Source organism: Dermacentor albipictus, chromosome 5 (assembly GCF_038994185.2).
Source record: "Dermacentor albipictus isolate Rhodes 1998 colony chromosome 5, USDA_Dalb.pri_finalv2, whole genome shotgun sequence".
NCBI classification, from domain to species: Eukaryota; Metazoa; Arthropoda; class Arachnida; order Ixodida; family Ixodidae; genus Dermacentor; species Dermacentor albipictus.
This window is the reverse complement of record NC_091825.1, coordinates 136622879-136641978: the sequence shown is the minus strand read 5'-3', so window position 1 is coordinate 136641978 and position 19100 is coordinate 136622879. Positions and strand designations below refer to the sequence as shown.

The window sequence follows — 19100 nt, the reverse complement described above, 5'->3', positions numbered from 1 at the left end:
AGAAGGCGAGAGCAAAAAGAGCGCGAGGAGGAAAGCGGCGGGTGAGAGTCTGGCGAAAGGATGAGAAGGAAAGCGGAGTGCCGCACGAGGCATTAATAAAGGGAAAATCAGACATCCACCCGTTCATAGCAATTGCTACAAAGGAAACCCATACGGGTTCCTCGAAAGAAAAGCCTCAGAGTTGAAGGAAAATTCGTCCTGGTCTGGGACTCGAACCCGGCACCACCGCCTTTCCGGGGCAGCCGCTCTATCCATCTGAGCTAACCAGGTGGCTAACAGATGGCAGGGCGACGTCGAATTTGTAGACAACACGATGCAAAGGCAAGTGTTTGACATAGTAGTTCTGCGGAAACCCGCAAGGTGGAGAGAAGTAATTAATAAAGGGAAAATCGGACATCCACCCATTCGTAGCAATTGCTACAGAGGAAACCCCATACGGATTCCACGAAAGAAAATCCTCAGAGTTGAAGAAAAATTCTGTGTTCATATCCGCACGAGGCATGTTCAACGGCGACGAAATTACATGCGGTTAGCGCTCTTGAAACAAACCGCTGGCGTGGGCTTGGGACCCACTGCGCAAGCGCTACTTCGCCTAAGCCGCTGCCGCCGCCAGAGCTTGCGCTCCACGCGCGCCACGCCACGCCTTCCCATGTTTACGCTTTCTTTCTGAACGATGAGCGACGCAACCGGAGAAAATGCTTCGTCTGTCGCTGCTGCTAAAATAGCTGCTCGAACAGAGGCACAGCGCCCCCGCCGAGAAGGCCCTGTCATTCATAATCAAATTCTTTACTGCACTATAATCTATGTCCGGGATTGGCCCACGTACGGGGAGTTTTCTGCTTACGACGCGAAAATTTCCTTGGACGGTAGAGGTATACAGCTTCGCTGTAAAACGCCCGTGTCCTGTGCATCAAAATTAATGCGGAGTCCCCCACTATACGGCGTGCTTCATAGTCTAATCGTGGTTTTTGGCATGTGAAACCCCAGAATTCAATTAGGACCTGGCTGCGCCAGCATGCCTTCTTTTTCTCCGGGTATAGCCGCTCTGTTCATATCCGTTTACATTCAAGTCGTGAGCCTGCGTCAACACGCGCGCATTATCATGGGAAGTGACATAGGCGCCGAACCATGCAACGCTATCCAGCACGCACAGCGCTTTCGATGATCATCATTGCTGTCTTATACTAGGCGGGAGCACGAATGCCGGTGTCGATGCTATTTTCCATGGCGGATACAGCATCTAGATACCAAATGATGGTGGTGCCAATACAGATGAAGCCACGTAGACGATTGCTACGACGCAGGCACCAAGATCGCGTACAAGTGGAGCATGCACCGGCTTCGTTGGTGTGGACAGCAACGCAAATTCCAGTGATGTATTGATAGCAGGATCCATCCGAGAACACAGTATCTCCTGGGCGATGATAGCCATGAGCACCTGCGTGGCGAAGAACAATGGGTTAGTTGTTTGCAATGTGGTACAGCAACGGAGCTCGCCACATTAGCGATTGTATTTCAGTAAGCATAAAATCGCAATTATTAGGCGCGCGCGCAAGCACGCACACATCACTCGCTCATTATCTTCTCTCACACAGAAACAAACAGAAAGATAAGAAAGGTGACGTTTCACTTTCCTAAACTCGAATGATAGCTCTAAACAGCAGAAAATCAAGAGGCCAGTCCCACGACCTCGTGCTCAGCCAGTCACTGAGCTACCACGGCCGATTAGGTGACAGGTCGCTGAAAACGCCGCCAACGGATGTTTGGTGAGAATAATATAGTCAGAATATGAAAATGTATACGCATACAAAACACGGACGCAATAAGAACGACAACAATAGCCTAATCACCCTCTCGTTTCCGTTCCTCTCTTTAACAGCGTTTTGTGTGTTTATTTACTCATAGCATGGATCCCGACCAGTTTCCATGCTCAAGTGCTGTCGTTCTCGGTAGTCAAAGATAGCCAAAGACGAAAACATTCCGGCAGAGCTCGTCTGCGGGGATATTCTAGGTTATTCGACAGCCTCTCCCCAACACTCCCATTCGCACAGCAGACACGCTTTGTTCAACGTCTATTACGGCGGAATGCGCCAAGCGTGACGGTGCATTCCGTCTGGCCTTGTCCACTTTGCAGCCAAGCACACCTGCGCATCTCTGGAGGCCTAACGCGCGAGCCGCGCATGCGTGTTGCTATCGTCATAACCGGACGGCGGCGGTGCCTTTTCGCTCTACTGTCGCACCTATACCGCTTTCCTTCTCAACTGACCATTTAAAAGGAGAATTCGTTTTTCTCGGCAACCCCTGCGCCAAATTTGACGAGGTTTGTTGCATTTAAAAGAAAAACTTAAGATCTAGTGACTGTTGGTTTCGAATTTTTTTATTTAAGTCGTCAGCACTTTATTAAAAATTGGCACAAATCATGAATTTTCAGAAAACGAAACTATCAAGTGTACAGCTCTGTAACTCAGCAAGAAAGAATGATGTAACCATATTGTGAGTTGCATCTGACAGTACATCTAAAGCGGGAAAAATTGATATCTTACACATGATTCCCCAAAAATTCAGTAATATGTAAATACTGCTTTTGCAGAACCCTTGTAGACAACATACCAAATTCACGCAAGATATAAAATGATTTACCAAATTTGTCCGCTTTCAATGATCTAGTGGTTGCTGTTTACAGAACCGCGATATCAGTTCTTGATGCAGAGTTATTAATTTGTAAACTTCGTGCTTCTGTTTTTTTTTTCCGGACTTTCGAAATCTTTTTAACAGAAGTCAGACTCTAAATCAATATTCTGCATCCAACAGTCACTAGAATTCAGCTTTCTCTTTCAAATGCAGCGAATTTCATTAAAATCGCTCCAGCGGTTATCTAAGAAACCCTATTTGCGTTTTACGTGTATTTGAATAGGCCGCGTCGAAGTTGGGCCGGAGCTAAAGCTTCCTCTTAAGGGTGGAACACGATAGCATTCAAAGATCCCTGACTGCTTCTCACGCTTCCCGGCAACTGCAGCTTATGTAACCGTAATGTTTACCGGGAAACGCTGGCGGCGTACGCTATTCCCGAAGGCGAGTTTTCTGGTAGAAATGCGGCCTTTTACGTGGGCCTCGGATGCGCGGAGGCGAGCGCCATCTGAACGGTGCTGTTACAAGTAACCGAGCTCGCGGCGCCGCTCTATGAATGGTAGAAACGCTGGAAAAGGTGTTTATGTTTGAGTTTCCGCGCAAGAGAATTATGTTTTATAGTATACTCAAATTACAATCCGACGCTATCATGCCTGTACGTAGTGTTTAGGTTGTACTTGACGATTTTTCTGACGCGTCTTACTTTGATGAATTCAATTAGTGCAGTGACGCCTCTGCGCCACGCGGAGGGCATGCGTGGTTGTGGTTCGGGATAATTTTTCGCCAAACGACGCCCGACGCCAGCACCAGATTTTTTCGCGACACGGACCCTTAATGAATCCGCATGCCGTGGAGGATACGCATTCACTCACTATCCTGAAGAGCCAGGTTCAGTTCCTCGTAGTGGCTAGATTTTATTAATTCGTTTAACGCGGGCATCGCATCGAGGTCGCATAAAAATACCGAAGGGAGACAGGGCATAGAGTTCCTTACAAAATGGGATAAAATTAAATTATGGGGTTTCACGTGCCAAAACCACTTTCTGATTATGAGGCACGCCGTAGTGGAGAACTCCGGAAATTTTGACCACCTGGGGTTCTTTAACGTGCACATAAATCTAAGTACACGGGTGCTTTCGCATTTCGCCCCCATCAAAATGCGGCCGCCGTGGCCGGGATTCGATCCCGCGATCTCGTGCTCAGCAGCCTAACACCATAGCCACTGAGCAACCACGGCGGGTACAAAATGGGATAGAGTAACCAAAAAAATGCTCTCGCATTTAAAAACTCGCGTAACACGCGTGCCCTCGCATTCCCCAGTTTCTGCAATTGTACAAGAAAACTGAGCGCCTTCCCACTCTGTGAAGATGGATGACCAGCGAAGCTGTCTATGTGGGCCCCTTAGTGGCGAACTGCACCTCCGCCGCGGGTCGGCCCGGCATTCCACTATCTCCGGGATCAGCCCACGTATGAGGAGTTTCTTGCTTACCACGCCGACGACACAAAAATCTCCTTGGACCGTAGAGGTATACAGCTTCGCTGTAAAAGTCGTCAAGAGGTGAAACCAACACAAGTGCAAGGAATTGCACAAAACATAAGAAACAGAACATTCCGCAGCTTTTGCTACTGCCGCCCGAGTCCCCCAAAACACCCCGAAGGAAAGTCAAGCTAATCTAAGCGTGACACTTAGCTGTGCTCGACGTTGAACAGAATAAGCGCCATCACTGAAACCATAAAAGTGAAGGAAAACCAACCAAAAGAGCACACACAAACGCATGCCAAGTGTCAGTACATAAACACGAAGATCGCTTACATTTAAGTATGCTATCAAGGGATGAACTGAAGTGCTGCTGTGAGCGCTATCGTCCTCGATTAGCCTTCCGTAACAAAATATCTGCGCGTTTCCGACTTCCCTACCATCTTTTTTCTTTCTTTTTTTTTCGTGATATGTTCCTTGGCTAAGTGGATTTGCTACTGACGACATCGCGATATCTGGCCGTTGCAGGCTATTTATTTTTTTTCCTTTTCAGCACCTCACTACAATACGCAGCGCGACTACCAACGCTATTTCATTTTGCTTCTTATCGATGAACATAAAAGACAGGAGCTACTTTCTGTTTGAGTGGGCTCTGTCGCAATTTTCAGGCCATTTCTAGCGATGGTTCGTGTCCTATTCTATTCCTTTCTTATCGCCCGTCGCACCGAGCGGCTGATTCCGGCGATGCGATTGGCGCGGCATTGGCGCGAACCAAGACGGTGGGTGAAAACTCCACGTGCCGTATTTACAAAACGCTCGTAGCTTAGAATTGCTCCCAAGAGACAATTCCAGCCAATCCAGATGCTGGAGGATCGGCTGGCAAATAGCAATGGTAAGCAGTACTTACCAACAAAATTCCTTGTGAATTCGTCCTCGCACTCGCAAATCAGTTCGTAAACGTTCCGGAGGTTCGTGAGAAGAACAAGTCAATCCAAATACAGAGATCCTCCTAAAATCGCCCGCTAATTAAAAAATGGCTGTGGCTTAGCTAAGGTTAAGCCAAGGATGCGAAGCATACTAGCCTTTATTTTAGTTGTTGAACCACTCTTTAGCCTGGTGAACTGCTGTTGCTTGGCTATATTTGGTTCGGCTAGACGAAGAAACAACTCACGCAGGGGAGCGCACGAGCTGAGACCCGGCTATGTAGCTACGCGGCCGCAAGGGAGCGCACGAGTTGAGCCTCCGCTTTTGCAGCTGTTATGACGTCATATGGTAGCTACGCGGCCGCGCGCGGCGCAGCAAGGAAGAGCGTGGTTGTGCGGCTATAGTATGCTTCGCATAATACAGTGTTTATGAAGGCAAGACTTTGCGAATTTGGCCCCTGGCCTATGTTGACAAAGCAATTCTTATGCCATGCCATACCCACCGTGGTTACATAAAGGTTCTGGCGTTGCGCTGTCAAGCCCGAAGGCGCGAGATCAAATCTCGGTCGTGGTGGCCTCATTTAAATAGGAGCGACATGCTAAAACTCCCGCGTACAGTGCACTGTGAGCACGTTATGAACCCCAGGTGGTCAAAACTAATCTAAAGCCCCCCCCCCCCTTTCCCCCCTTGCTGTGTTCCTCATAATCATATCGTGGTTTTACACGTGCACCCGGTAAGTGAAAGAATCTAGTTCAAGACCAACAGAGATGTGGCGCTGTCCTGGAGGTCGGGACAAGCCCCGATAAGGATTAAGAGGCTGGACTCGTAGGCGTGTGCGGTATAGCTGTTAGGCCCCACACTGGAAGGCACACCTCGCACCTTCACCAAAAGATGTTACGAGGAATACTTAATCGGCAGTATGGTACTCGTCGAGCTACACAGCATAAAGACATAGACTTCCTTCCGCCCAGCTCGAGCATTCAGTAATGCCCACATCATTTTCGTCTTCATGGCTCAACCGTGACAATATTATCTTTGGCTGTGCACTGATATCAGGATCACCCATAAAATTTCTCAGCGCGTTCAGGTTTCATCTCAAAACTGGTGACATAAAGACAGGTCGGTACAAAAAAAAGAGCAGTTTTAAACATGGAAGAGCGCTTGATGTCATGGGAATAGGTGAACCTAGTTTAATTGCGCATACATACAAATTGTGTTTGCGTTAAACAGCTTATACATGTCATGTTTTTTTCTTTCTTAGGTTGCCACCGGTTGTGATTGCACATTATTAGCGAAGGCGGCTGGCCAGTAACCAACGACTATAATGAACGAAAAGGTTTGTAAGTTGTGCTCTGGGCCAGTGTAACGTATAGCGATTCTTTTTTTGCTCGCGATTCTGTTCTTTTCAAATCATCCACCGCTCACGACCGGCCAATCCTGGCCACAGCCTAATCGGTGCGCCATTCGGACCACTGACGGAGCACGAAAAATTTTTTTAAAATTAATTGCAATAAAATCACTAGATTGTCCGGATCCGGAACCGGCATTCTCTACATTCATTTTCTCTCGTTTTCCTTCTTCGTTGCTGTTGTTGCTATTGTTGGAGGAGTAGGAGGATTTACCGCCAATGAAACGCAGTAACATTAACGAAAGGGCATCGAATGACATCTTGCATGCCTTGACATGCTCCACCGAGTGATAGCGCGCCCTCAGAAAGATATCAGAGCCGAAGCCGGCCTTTGTGATTGTGTGCTTTGTCGGCGCCGCTATATGTGTTTGCAGAAGCAAGCGACCTCCCCTCCCTCCCCCCCCCCCCACGTGCCACACCCACTTCGACCAGCTGACACGACGTCTAGAGCATCGCTACCAGATACTTTTCAGTTGTAAAACTCCGCCTGGGAGCGGCGCGAGAGCGTGACCCTCTGCCGTCTCCTCTCGCGTGGTGGCGCTGCCGCAACGGTTGGCCCGGTTGGCTACGGAAGCTTCCCAAGGCAGCAGTGCGCCGCCGACTGTGCCAGTATTTTTTTTTTGCTGCTCTTCATGGCACTAAATGTTCAAAGAATAACCTTTTTACATTGTGCACTCTAAAAATCAGCTAATAGGTGATTGAAGAGGAGAGTGAGTCTTTTCGTTTGCGGCATGTTGTTTTATGTATACATGAAAAAAGGGAATAGGACCGGTACAACGTCGGATTGATGAATCTAAGCATGCTGCATCGATATTCACAAAAGACGCACTTTCTTAGTTGCTACAGCTACCTTGTGACCGCTTTCTAGTTGACAGTTGGTATCCCTGGAGTACAAATGCATCCGCATAACAATGAAGAAATTCAGTACTTCGCACGTGAACGCGAACATATGCTCTGGACAACCAAGAAGAGGGAGGCAGCACCCCTCTAGATCATCTAAAACCTTCCAAAATATCTCTCCGTAAAGGCCTGCCTCATCCAGGGAAGCTTTTGTTAGCAGTCCTCATAAAGCCCAGCATCTTCGGTGTCGGGTGCTTTAAGGAACCTCAATTGCTTGAGACTTCTATACTCAATTAAGTAACTGTCGCAGCCAACTTCTGGGATTTCAGAGCTTATGTGCGCTATGCATAGATCACATGGTGCGCCCTTTCTGACTTTCTGAATGACATATCCACACAGATAATAACCAACATTGCCCTCTATGTTTCCTCGAACATAAGTGTGCTCATTGCAAGCACATTCTAGTGAGCTGCTTGGCTCCACGCAACTTATCAACGTCGCCTCAATGGCATTGCGAAGACTATGCTTTGACTTGCAGGCTTCTCTGGTCTGTTTGAATGTGTCGTTGACGCCGACGGGCGCAGGGCCTGGCACACCTTCTGCACTCCCACGTAGTGCCGTTTTAACAGGTGTATACAGGCTTAGAAGGCGGAATATCTGCGCGAAGTTGATTATAGTTGGATGAGACTCATCTCCACCGAAGGAACACACTAGTCCAAAGTGAGGCTGAAAAAACATAAGGGAGTGAATTTCCTAGCAAACAGTGCAATGTGAATGTAGTCATAACAAATGTGAACAGTGTGCCTTGCCTCCAATGGATCTTGATTTAACTTGGCTGTCGAAACAGCGCACCTTGACGCAGCAGATTATCGACATTGTTTAAAGTCGACATCAGAGTTACTTGCAGCGACTCTGTCATTTGTTATGATGCAAAAAGCTTCAGGTTCTTTTGAATTGCATTCTGTTCTGTCAAGTTTAGCAGTTCCAAAAAAACCTTTGATCACCTGAAATGATTAGTGTAACAAGTTTATAGCCCTTAGGAAATGCGCACGAAGTTCAAAGGCGGTGGTCACGTACACTATTTTGTCGTAGAATGCTAGCAAGGTTTTATCAACACAAACAAAAAAGCAGGAGTAAAAATAGACAAAGTGATAGGAAGGGCGCTGCACCCTCCCTAGCTATCACTTTGTCTTTTTCTCGTGGTTTTTCTTGTTTCATTGCCGTTTCAGTGTTTCATTGCAGGCATGTTTGTTCACAAGGCGAGCAGCATTTTCCTGGCACACAAATAAGAAACACGAGCAAAACGTGGAACGCTGCTTCACGCATCGGCCTCTCTATCCACCCGCACAAACGTTGCTCGCACCGCCCGACTTCGGGCCGACAGCGTCGCGCGCGCCGCCTCGCGGGCGCGACAGAAAGGGGTCAGGTGCCGCGGCGGAGTTTTACAACTGAAAGTAATCTAGTAACGTTGGTCTAGAGGCCTTAAGCGATACTTATGGCGCTCGATAGAGGCGCTGAACAATGGTGACGAACGACCCGGATGACCCGACCGATAGCGCCACGGCGATAAACTGGCTGCATAGCGTGCGTGCGTAAACCCGACACAGCCCAGAGCGCCGACGACTATCGGTGTGACTGCAAGGTACGTACTGGCCCGTGTTTGTCGCGTGATATACGTAAAGGAGTGCACGTGGAATTCGTCGAAAAAACTTGATACTTTCAGACATGTCCTTCAGGTTAACAAGTTTACGCATTTGCTCAGGAGGGAGGCAGTCAGGCAGAGAGAGCGACCAGACTCCTCGGCTTGTATTCAGGAAAAAAGAAACTATTGTGCTAGAACTGTAAGGGCTGGTCAAGGTGTATGGTCAATTGCAAACAGTACTCACGAACGAGAAACTTTGTGAATACGGGTACGCCTAGCTTACCACTATGCATTGAGGCAAAAAAGAAGCGCAGGAAAAGGTCTATAAGAAGTGTCGATTAAAACTTACTTAACCACGTGAGTCTACATTCAAATTCACATATAGTCGAGTCAGTTCGCAGTGCTGTATAGAGGCCTGTGGTGCAGAGTCTACCGAAAACTCGACGCGGTTGCTTAGTGGCTATAGTGTTGGGCTGCTATGTATGGGGTCACGGGATCGAATCCCGGCCACGGTGGCCGTATTTCGATGGGAGCGAAAGGCTAAAACACCCGTGTACTTAGATTGAGGTGCACGTTAAGGAACCCCAGGTGGTTCACATTTCCGGAGTCCCCCACTACAGCGTGCCTCAAAATCAGATTGTGGTTTTCGCACGAAGTACCCCATAATTTAATTATTTAAGTCTACTGAAAGACCCAGCCGCGTCGAATGTTTGTTGTCCGTTCGTGTTAAACAAGCGACGACTGCTTACTGTTCACACGTATTCTGCATATTACTTAGAACAATGTGGTCCATGCCCTTGGGCAGCATCTTGCTCAAAACTTTCACTTTTTTTCGTAAAAGTTACGTGCTACGCTGTGCTGACACGGGTACTTACTTATCCTTTATCCTGGAACTGTATTTCACCCGGTGGCTTATTGTTATCGTTCAGTGCAGGCCGCGCCTGCATGTATCGGAAGTTTCTTGAATGTTATCGATGGTTCTATTCGCTGTCTGTTCTCACCGAAGCTTGTGTGATCTGACTGCATGCACAACAAGAATTCTGTAGTACCTTTGGAAGACACGCAGGCACCAGCGATTACTCCCGAACCTTCGAGGACTCGTGTATAAAAACTGACGCCCTTGACCCGCAGATGAAATTTTCGACAATCGCCAACTGTTTTCGCCGCTATCGTTGCGCTTTGAGTGCAGTCTATTTTTCTGAGCATAGAGTCACCCAGTAAAGAGTTAGTTCCGTCAATAACAGTCTCGCTACTGTGTTCTTCACCGTCACTACCGCGTGACATCTAGTGGAGGTAATTTGCGTTCATGTACCGGACCTACCCTGCCACCTTCGTTATCCTCCAACAGCGCTCACGAGACATCATTCTCGGCATGTACTTCCTGAATCAACCCGGCACAATCATCGGCTTGAAGTTGAAGTCAATAACGATATCCGAAGGCCAAGCGATACCACCGGAGAGTTCTCCGAGTCCTTGAGTGTGCTCAAAGATAAAGTCAGCGTCCCGCCTCGCTCCAGTATCGTTTTTCTGTCGGCACCGAAACAAGCGCAGACGTGGAAGGCCTGTTCGAGGGTGGCCAACATCCGCTGCTCGACCGTGAAATTTACGTCGCAAGAGGAATCGCTCCACTGCACGGAGGAAAAGTGAAAGTAATGCTGACAAACTATAGTCAAGAATTTAAACACCTGAGCAAGAGCGCGAAGATTGCCTGCACGAAAGAAGTTACAGCCGTCAGCGATAAGTTGGTTTTCTCGAATTCAGTCGAACCTGCCATGACGGTCCGTGTTACTGAACCATCATTCGATATTAATCTGATGTTTTTCAGGCATAAGCAAGCACAGCTGAAAGGTCTCTTCAAGCAATGCAAGGACTAATTCTCGCAATCATCTAGGATTCGACAAATGACAGTTGCTAAACTTCGCATAATAACCGAAGAATGCGCTCGACCACTCCTACAGAGCTCTTGCAAAGCGTCTACGCGGGAATGTGAAAGCATAGGCAACACGTCGACGAAATTCTGTGCCACATAATTCAGCCGTCACAAAGCCGGCGGGCGTCTCGAATATTGCCGCCTCAACACTATGACGAAGAAGGACGTATACCTCCTCCCTCGGATAGATAACGCACTGGAGCGGCTCTACAACGCAAAGTACTTTTCGTCGATGGACCTCAAGACGGGCTGATGGAAAATTGAAGTCGACGAGAGGGATTGAGAGAAGACGGTCTTTATCACACCTGATGGCCTCTACGAATGCAAGGTAATGCCATTCTGCCTTGGCTTGGCACCCGCAACTTTCAAGTTTGTAATGAACACGGTATGGGCTGGCTTGAAATGGCAGACTTGATTAGTCTACCTTGATGACGTCGTCTTTGCCTCAAACTTAGATGATCACGTTACGCACCTTGTGACAGTACTGGATGCCACCAAGTCACCTGTGCTGACCCTGAAGCCGTAGAAATGCCGCTTCGCTTACGAAGAACTTCTGTTCTTAGGTCACGTCATCAGCAAGTCAGGAGTTATTCCTGATCCGCAGAAAACAGCTGCCATTGCAAAGTCTCCGCAGCCCGTCGCCAAGGATACAGTGCGTAGGTTTTTTAGTATGTGTGCCTACTATAGGCGCTTTGTCAAGAACTCTCATATCGCCGCACATGTGACTCTTCTATCGAAATGCGACGTCGCATTTAAGTGGGAGACACTGTGAGTCGAGGCATTTGAGGAAAATAAATTACGCCTGCAGTCACCACCAGTACTCGCGCATTATGACGAAGACGCCGATGCCGAAATCCACACCGACGCAAGCAGCGTAGGCATCGGTGATGCCCTAGTCCAGAAGAAACACGGGCTTGAAAGGGTCATATCTTACGCTAGCCGGTCGCTGTCGAAAGTGAAATCCAATTATTCAGCGACGGAAAAAGAATCCCTTGCCATAATTAGGGCTACCACGAAATTTTGCCTTTAACTATATGGAAGGCCATTCAAAGCCGTAAGCGATCATCACGCACTGTATTGGCCAGCCAATTTAAAGTACCCTTCAGGACACCTAGAACGGTGAAGCCTCAGACTACAATAATTTGACATCACCGTGATATACAAGACCGGACTGAAACACTCTGATGTCGATTGCCTCTCCCGCGCTCCTATTGACCCGCCGCCGCAAGACGACCAGGACGGCATCTCTTTCCTATGGGGCAATAAGTGCTAACGACTACGCCGAGGACCAACGAGCAGACCCTGAGAAGCTTTGTCGAGTTCGTGGAAGGGAAGACCAACTTTGTCCCAGAGGTATTTAAGTGCGGATTGTCTTCGTATTCACTGCAAAAAGACGTCCTCGTAAAGAAAAACTGCTGTACCTGAAAATCATCAGGTACAGAAAGCCAGAGGTATTACTGCCCACCCTTCATGATGACCCAATGGCAGGGCATCTCGTTTTTTTTTTTTCGTATGCTCGCGGGGATTCAGAAGTATTACTGGCCACGCTTGAACTCAGACATCACTCATTACGCCAAGAGGTGCTGAGACTGCCAGCGATGCAAAACGCCACCGACAAGGCCAGCGAGATTCCTACAGCCGATCGAGCCTCCTTCCCGACCGTTTCGGGAGATCGGCATAGACTTGTTGGGGCCGTTTTCGACGTCAGCATCCGGAAGCAAAAGAATCGTCGTGGCCACCGACTACCTTAACCGCTACGCCGAAACGAAAGCCCCCTGCCGAAAGGTTGTGCTGCGGAAGTAGCGAAATCCTTCGTGGAGAACTTGCTGCGACGCGGTGCGCCAGAAGTCGCCATTAACGACAGAGGAACGGCTTTTACAGCTGAGCTTACTCAAGCCATGCTGCAATATAGCCAGACAAGACATGGGAGGACAACCTCCTTCTACTTACAGACGAATGGTCTGACGGAACGCCTGAACAAGACGTTCGGCAACATGTTAGGGATGTGCAGTCAACGACAAATGTTTACGGAACGCGGGATCTCATAAAACGTTCAATTTTCGAGCAGCCTGTAACCATGCATTGAGTAAAACCGAACACCACAATGTTTTTCCTCATATACTGGTAAAGGCTGTAAATACGAATACTGGCTGCGTTGTTAGGCTGCACAGATATTCAGCTTTTTCTCAGATTTTGTGTTCCGTAAAATTTTGTCGTTGACTCTACATCAACGTGGACCACAAGACGTGAGATGCCGTCCATCCGTACGTAACCTTCGCTTACAACTCGTCAGTACAATAACGCAGATCCCGCCATTTAAGCTGGTTTAAGCAAGGCACTCGACGACGACGTCATGCTGCCCCACGTCACTGACGAAGAGAATCTCGACGTCACCGCCGATCTACAGCGCGCCGAAGAAGCACGACAACGCGCCCGTCTGAGCCTCAAGGATCGGCAAAAGACGGACAGCCTACACTACAATCTTCGACGACGCTAAGTGGAATACCAGCCGGGCGACCTTGGGTCTGTAACCCGATTCGCCAACGAATACTTAGCGAGAAATTTTTGCGACAGTATTTCGGGCCCTACAAGATCATCCGACGTATTGGCACAACGGACTATGAGTTTGTGCCAGACGGCATTTCGCAAACAAAGCGGCGCCGCTCGCGACCTTACATAGCTCATGTTGTGCGCCTCAAGCCTTTCTACCAACGATAACGAACCCGGGGACATAGTTTTTGTCATTTTTTTTTTTGCTACGTGTGCTTTCGCTCCCGTGTTCGAAGCATCACGACGGTGCTCTTTAGGGCAGGGGGGAGGGGGCGTTAACACGTGTACTTATTTATTCTTTTTCCTGGCACTGTGCTTCCGCTTCTAAATTAATGTTATCGCTCAGTGCAAGACGTGCCTGCATGATTTGTAACTTACTCTATTGTTATCGTTGATTCCGTATCTGCAGTGTATGTTCTCGCCGAACTTTGTTAATCAGATTGTATGTGCGATTCGAATTGTGTAGTGCTTCAAGGCACGCGGGCGCCAGCGATAACGCTGGAACGTTCGACGAGTCATTTATAAATGCCGAGGTGCCTGACCCGCAGATCAGATACCGACGACGGCAGACTGTGCTCGCCGCTACATCACTGTGCTTTGAATGTAGCCTGTTTTTCTATGCAAAGGCTCGCCCAATAAACGTTAGTTTCGCGATACAGTTCTTGCTGCTGCGTTCTTCACTCATTACAACGTGACAATATCTTAGGTTTCATGTAAATCCTTTTTGCGCTAAATCGTCCTAACGGGGTACGTGAACGCTGCCGTGTGGGAGTCCAACTTCATCCCATGCGCGTCTATTCGTATCAAATAGCAGCGCATTTGTTACTTGTGATGTTTAATATTGCAGAAATATTTACAAAATTCGATTTTTTGTATCTGGAGACCGGATCTATAGGTACTAAAATGTGCTGTTTTAGGCAAAAAACTGCCATTTAGAGATGCGTGGGATCAATTAACAAGAATTTCCGTTGTGAATATTGAAGGATAAATTATGATTTTTAATGAACACAGCCCCCTAAACCCCAATTTGGTGAAATTCGCTTTGCTTTCTAGATAACAGGGAATGAGCCATTGTTGCGTAGGCTACAAGATTTAGCTGAAATTTAGCGCCACTAGACACCACGAGAGAAGTTGTGAAAGCAGTGACAGTCAAGCACCAACTCATTAACTTCTGGTTTGTTGCGGCTTTTTTTTTTTTCACTGAGTATTCGTCTGTACGCAGTAAAGGAACGCCCAACATCCACCGAAGTTAGGGGCACATATTTGCACTTCGGGACAATTGATGATCCGAAGCCCTCTGGAATTCCAGAATGTTCACTAGTCAGAAGCTTTGACGGTTCTTTCAGTAGCTGAGGACCCAGAATTCTTGTCAGAGACTGATTTTGTCCGGCTCCAGCAGCAACGTGTCCATTGGGGACGGTGGCGGACGTTTCCTGGACGTCCTAAATGAGCCCCACGCTCCGGAATTGAAGTTGCGCCCGAGCATTCAAGTTTCTCGATCATGTCGTCTAAAAACGTGAACGGAGTGCACGAGTAGGCTAAGTGACTCTCAAGTGACTCACAAGTGACTCTCAAGTGACTCTCAAGTGACTCTCAAGTGACTCTCAAGTGACTCTCAAGTGACTCTCAAGTGACTCTCAAGTGACTCTCAAGTGTATCGTCGCCTGTAGCGCAGTTTGAGCTCTTCTCGCAGTGATGCTCTCGCCAGCTGGAAAAGCTGTTAATAACACCCTCTACACGGGCGCTTCTGATGATAATCGGCTGCCTTCGGCCGATTTTCCCAGCTGCTCGTCACATTATAAACAAAATGAGGCTGGGACAAAACACGAAAAAAAAGGCCTTTTTAGGCTCCGAAACTCCAATGTAGGCACCACAACGTCGAAATAGGCATTTACGTGCACAATCAAAGTGCCACTAAAATGTTTCTAGACCCATAGTTCCTGTTTATGTGTTAAATAGTCACAATAAGGCAGTAAGCAAAATTTTTAGCCATTTTGCCTAAAGCTCCGGTCTTCAGTTATGCCTGTGACTCTTTGTCCTTTTTTTGTTTTTTCTTTGGACAGAAAGCCTCCATTGGAATTTTCGTTTCCGTCTGAGTGACGGGGCTCAACTATGCACTGTTGAATAATTTACACCATTAAACATTATAAAGGTGTAAATTGGTCCATAGCTCACCCACACTTACACTCAGAAAGAGGTTTAAAAATAAATTATGGGATCTTGCGTGCCAAAGCCATGATCTGATTATTAGGCACGCCGTAGTGGCGGACAACGGAAATTTGGACCGATTCTTTAACGTGCACCTTAATCTAAGTACACGGGTGTTTTCCCAGAAAGAGTTTAAGAGTGTGAGTTATAAACTGATTTACACCCTTACGCATACTTGAGGCCGTAAATGAATTTACAGTGTGGGGTTGGACTATTTCTCGCTCACGACAAAAATAGAGCAAACTATAGAGCAGTTGGAGAATTCTCTATACTACGTACATACAACGTGCACATGTGCGCTTTTATTAGAATATTCGGGTTGTCGGTTGAGAGCATTCGGAAAGTGCTACGTATGTCGTGAAGAACAGCTTTAAAACAGTATTGCGAGAATAGGCGAGTACGGTAGTGATAATCTTATGTCATTAACACCACTAAAGCCGGGTGTTTTTTTTTTTTTTGCTAGCACGAACGCTGAAACGACCTCTCGAAAATGCTAAGAGTCAGCATATAGCCTGGTTCAGATTCTTTACCTTTGACGAAAACACATGCGTGTGCATATGTGCGTATATTCTAATTTGTGCCAGCAACAAAGGAATTGGACTCACTTGCACATCGCATTAATTCTTGTTCTTTTGTCTTTTGATAGCGCCCTTATTGTTCATCCACTTCGAGCAGCCGGTCCACCTTCTCTCTCCATATCTTTCTCTCTCACACACACACTGAATATATGTCTAACTAAAATATACGGGGATAACGAAACAAGTACACATAACGCATACTCATAAATGCCGGTGTCGGCCACGCCAACCGCGAGATACACGCTGAGCGCTTAAAACGCTGCATACCGGGAGGATTCCGTGCAAACGGTGGTGCGTTTCGCAGGATGCCGGAGGCCAAGGAAGTGCTGGTGACTGGCGGCGCGGGCTACCTGGGTTCCTGCCTGGTGCCGCTGCTGCTGGAGCGCGGCTGGCGCGTGGCCGTGTACGACACGTTCGCCCGCGGCCTGGGCCCGCTTCTGCCGGTGGCCCACCGCGTGCGCCTCGTGCGCGGCGACGTCCGGGACGGCGCGGCGCTGGCGTCCGCGCTCAAGGGCGTCGACGCCGTGGTCCACCTGGCGGCCGTGGTCGGCTACCCGGCGTGCAGCCGCGACCCCGAGCTCGCCGAGTCCGTCAACGTCGGCGGCACGCGCACGCTGCTCGAACAGCTGTCGCCCTCGCAGCGGGTGGTGTTCGCCTCGACCGGCTCGTGCTACGGCGCCGTCACGGACGGCCTCTGCACCGAGGAGACGCCGCTGTCGCCCCTCTCGGTGTACGGCAGCACCAAGGAGCGCTCCGAAGACCTGGTCGTCAAGCACGGAGGCGTCGCGCTGAGGCTGGCCACCGTGTTCGGCGTGGCGCCTCGGATGCGCGTCGACCTGCTCGTCAACGACCTGTCGCTGCGGGCGCTCCGCGACGGCGAGCTGGAGGTGTACGAGCCGGACTTCTGGCGCACCCTGCTGCACGTGCGCGACGCGGCGCGGGCCTTCGTGCTGGCGCTCGACCGCTACGACGAGGTGCGCGGCCGCGCCTTCAACGTGGGCGACGACACGCTCAACGTGACCAAGGCCAAGCTGGCGCGGCTCATCTGCGAGCGGGCCGGCGGGGTGCGGCTGCTGCTGGGCGCGACGGGTCGGGACCAGGACAGGCGCGACTACCGCGTGTCGCACGCGCTCATCCGGAAGGAGCTGGGCTTCCGAGCGAGCGTCTCCCTCGAGCAAGGGGTCGACGAGCTGATCAAAGTGCTGCCCCTCTTGGCGCCCCACGAGCTGTGCTCGAACTAGTCCCTCCCCCCCCCCCCCCCCCGACAGTTCTCTCTTATCGCTGCTATGGCCCGAGCTGGTATATTTAAAGGCTCTATCATCGGCAGTGGGCTTCTATTTGCACACGAGGTCAGATTCAGTGCGCGCGTTTCCTTGGAGGCGTGACGTCATGACCGTACAGGCTGGCAAGCCAAAAATGTTTGGGCAGGACCACGGCGACTCTCCTATTCTGCAAACTGTGGCTTGCAATGAAAAATTTAAAAAGAAAGCGTCATCTTATATGGTAGTGATATCACAATAAAAACGCGCAAGCTTCTTTATAAAGGAAGCCTGTGTTGGTTTTATGGTATTTGGTCCGTGTAGTTCAAAGGAAGTGTCTGCGTGCGTTATCGGCAACTCGAAACAGAATTATGGTGGTGGGCATAAAGGCGCTGCTTTTGCGTTTCACCCACTGGTCCGTGAATGCGCTGTTTTCTTGCGTGCTGTATGTAAAGCCACGGGTGACAAAGCCGCGAAATTTATAGTGCTACCACATTCGGTGCGTCCAAATGTGATATTAAATGCACGGTACGCATTGAAAATAAAACTGTGCTGATTGCAACGACTGTGTGATTAATGTGGAACTGTGCCATGGCTATGCAGCAGTGGTACACACTCTCTTCTTTCTGAAGAACATAGGTTTTATTTGCAGGAAAGGCAGAGATGTCGGCTCTTAAGAACAAGCTTCGAGAGTACAAATAAGATTAGCGGTATCAAGCATGTAATCGAAGTAGCGAGTGAATGTTATCGCTGTTGAGACTGACGAGCTCGTCGGTGGAAACGAAACTTAATTTAAGCAAACTCGGCCGAAATGAACCACGTAATTGCCTTGGAAGCAATTCGTTGGCGATTCTCAGATCGGCATTGTACGCTGCACTATTGTTCGATGCGAAGTGGTCTAGCCTCTAAGCATGTACCTAGTCGCCCAATAGCGCACATTACTAAAATGTTATCGACAAGTTTGTCGATTATAGCACCCAGTGAACACAAAAGCTGAGATAAGGGAAATACAAGAAAATGCACTTAAGGCGAAAGCCTCTAGACATATATCTGCCTTAAATCTATAGTATTGAAGAATGGTAAGGTATTGCTACATATATTTATAGTATATTATACGAAACTAGTATGAAGCTGCAAAGGAAACGCATTGGCGTTTTCTCAGAAGGAAAGTTTCACAGCTGAAAAAAAAATTTTGTCCTATAGTCCTGGGGATATAACCCATGTCTAGCGCCTTTCCAGTTAAGTTTCTGGACCATCCGAACTAACTAGGTGGCCAGCAGGTTGCAGAACGAATTTGCCACATTGAGTTTAGTAATGATGCTAGTCGGGATGCTTGCGGGCAGCAGTATTAATGGTGCGTCATCGTTATCTTCGTTGGAAGCGGTTACTCCGGCTAAGTTTACTCACCTACGTAACATTTAACAGGTGGTTTGGTGAAATGCTTGCGTCTAAACGCTGAATTCTTGCGTCGTAGACAAGCGAGTCATCGCTCGTGTAAAGATAAAACGATCTGCTTCTTATAGAGCAACTTTCTTTTCAACTTGCACGGTTGGAAATGTATTGAATAAATTGACTGAGACGCGCATGTTCTATCATTAAACACGTTGTAGGAGCTGTGATTTGATCCTGCCATGAAAAATTCTATCGAAGATCTGAT

At 48.5% G+C, this 19100-nt stretch overlaps 1 protein-coding gene and 1 long non-coding RNA gene across 3 annotated transcripts; one reads left to right on the top strand and one right to left on the bottom strand.

Moving 5' to 3' along the window:
- Positions 1-880: 880 nt before the first annotated feature.
- Positions 881-16591, bottom strand: LOC135909263 (uncharacterized). Its single transcript, XR_010566668.1, has 2 exons — positions 16452-16591; positions 881-1438 (listed from the first exon to the last, which is right to left on the bottom strand). It is a non-coding gene; the product is annotated as an uncharacterized lncRNA (long non-coding RNA).
- LOC135909262 (GDP-D-glycero-alpha-D-manno-heptose dehydrogenase-like) lies at positions 8773-18005 on the top strand. Of its 2 annotated transcripts, none has more exons than XM_065441168.1 (2): positions 8773-8918; positions 16489-18005. In XM_065441168.1, exon 2 carries the CDS (start codon positions 16490-16492, stop codon positions 17423-17425), a length of 936 nt encoding a protein of 311 aa, XP_065297240.1. In that variant the 5' UTR covers positions 8773-8918; position 16489; the 3' UTR covers positions 17426-18005. The 2 variants fall into 2 exon arrangements, with proteins under 2 accessions (XP_065297240.1, XP_065297239.1); XM_065441167.1 differs by lacking the exon at positions 8773-8918 and adding an exon at positions 10770-11176.
- The last annotated feature ends 1095 nt before the right edge of the window (positions 18006-19100 follow it).

Excerpts from the sequence above, each read along its gene's own strand:
- LOC135909262 (XM_065441167.1), top strand. The coding sequence starts at position 11,157 with ATGGCCTCTACGAATGCAAG. Across the intron at positions 11,177-16,488 it reads ATGGCCTCTACGAATGCAAG|GATGCCGGAGGCCAAGGAAG; the intron begins GTAATGCCATTC and ends TGCGTTTCGCAG.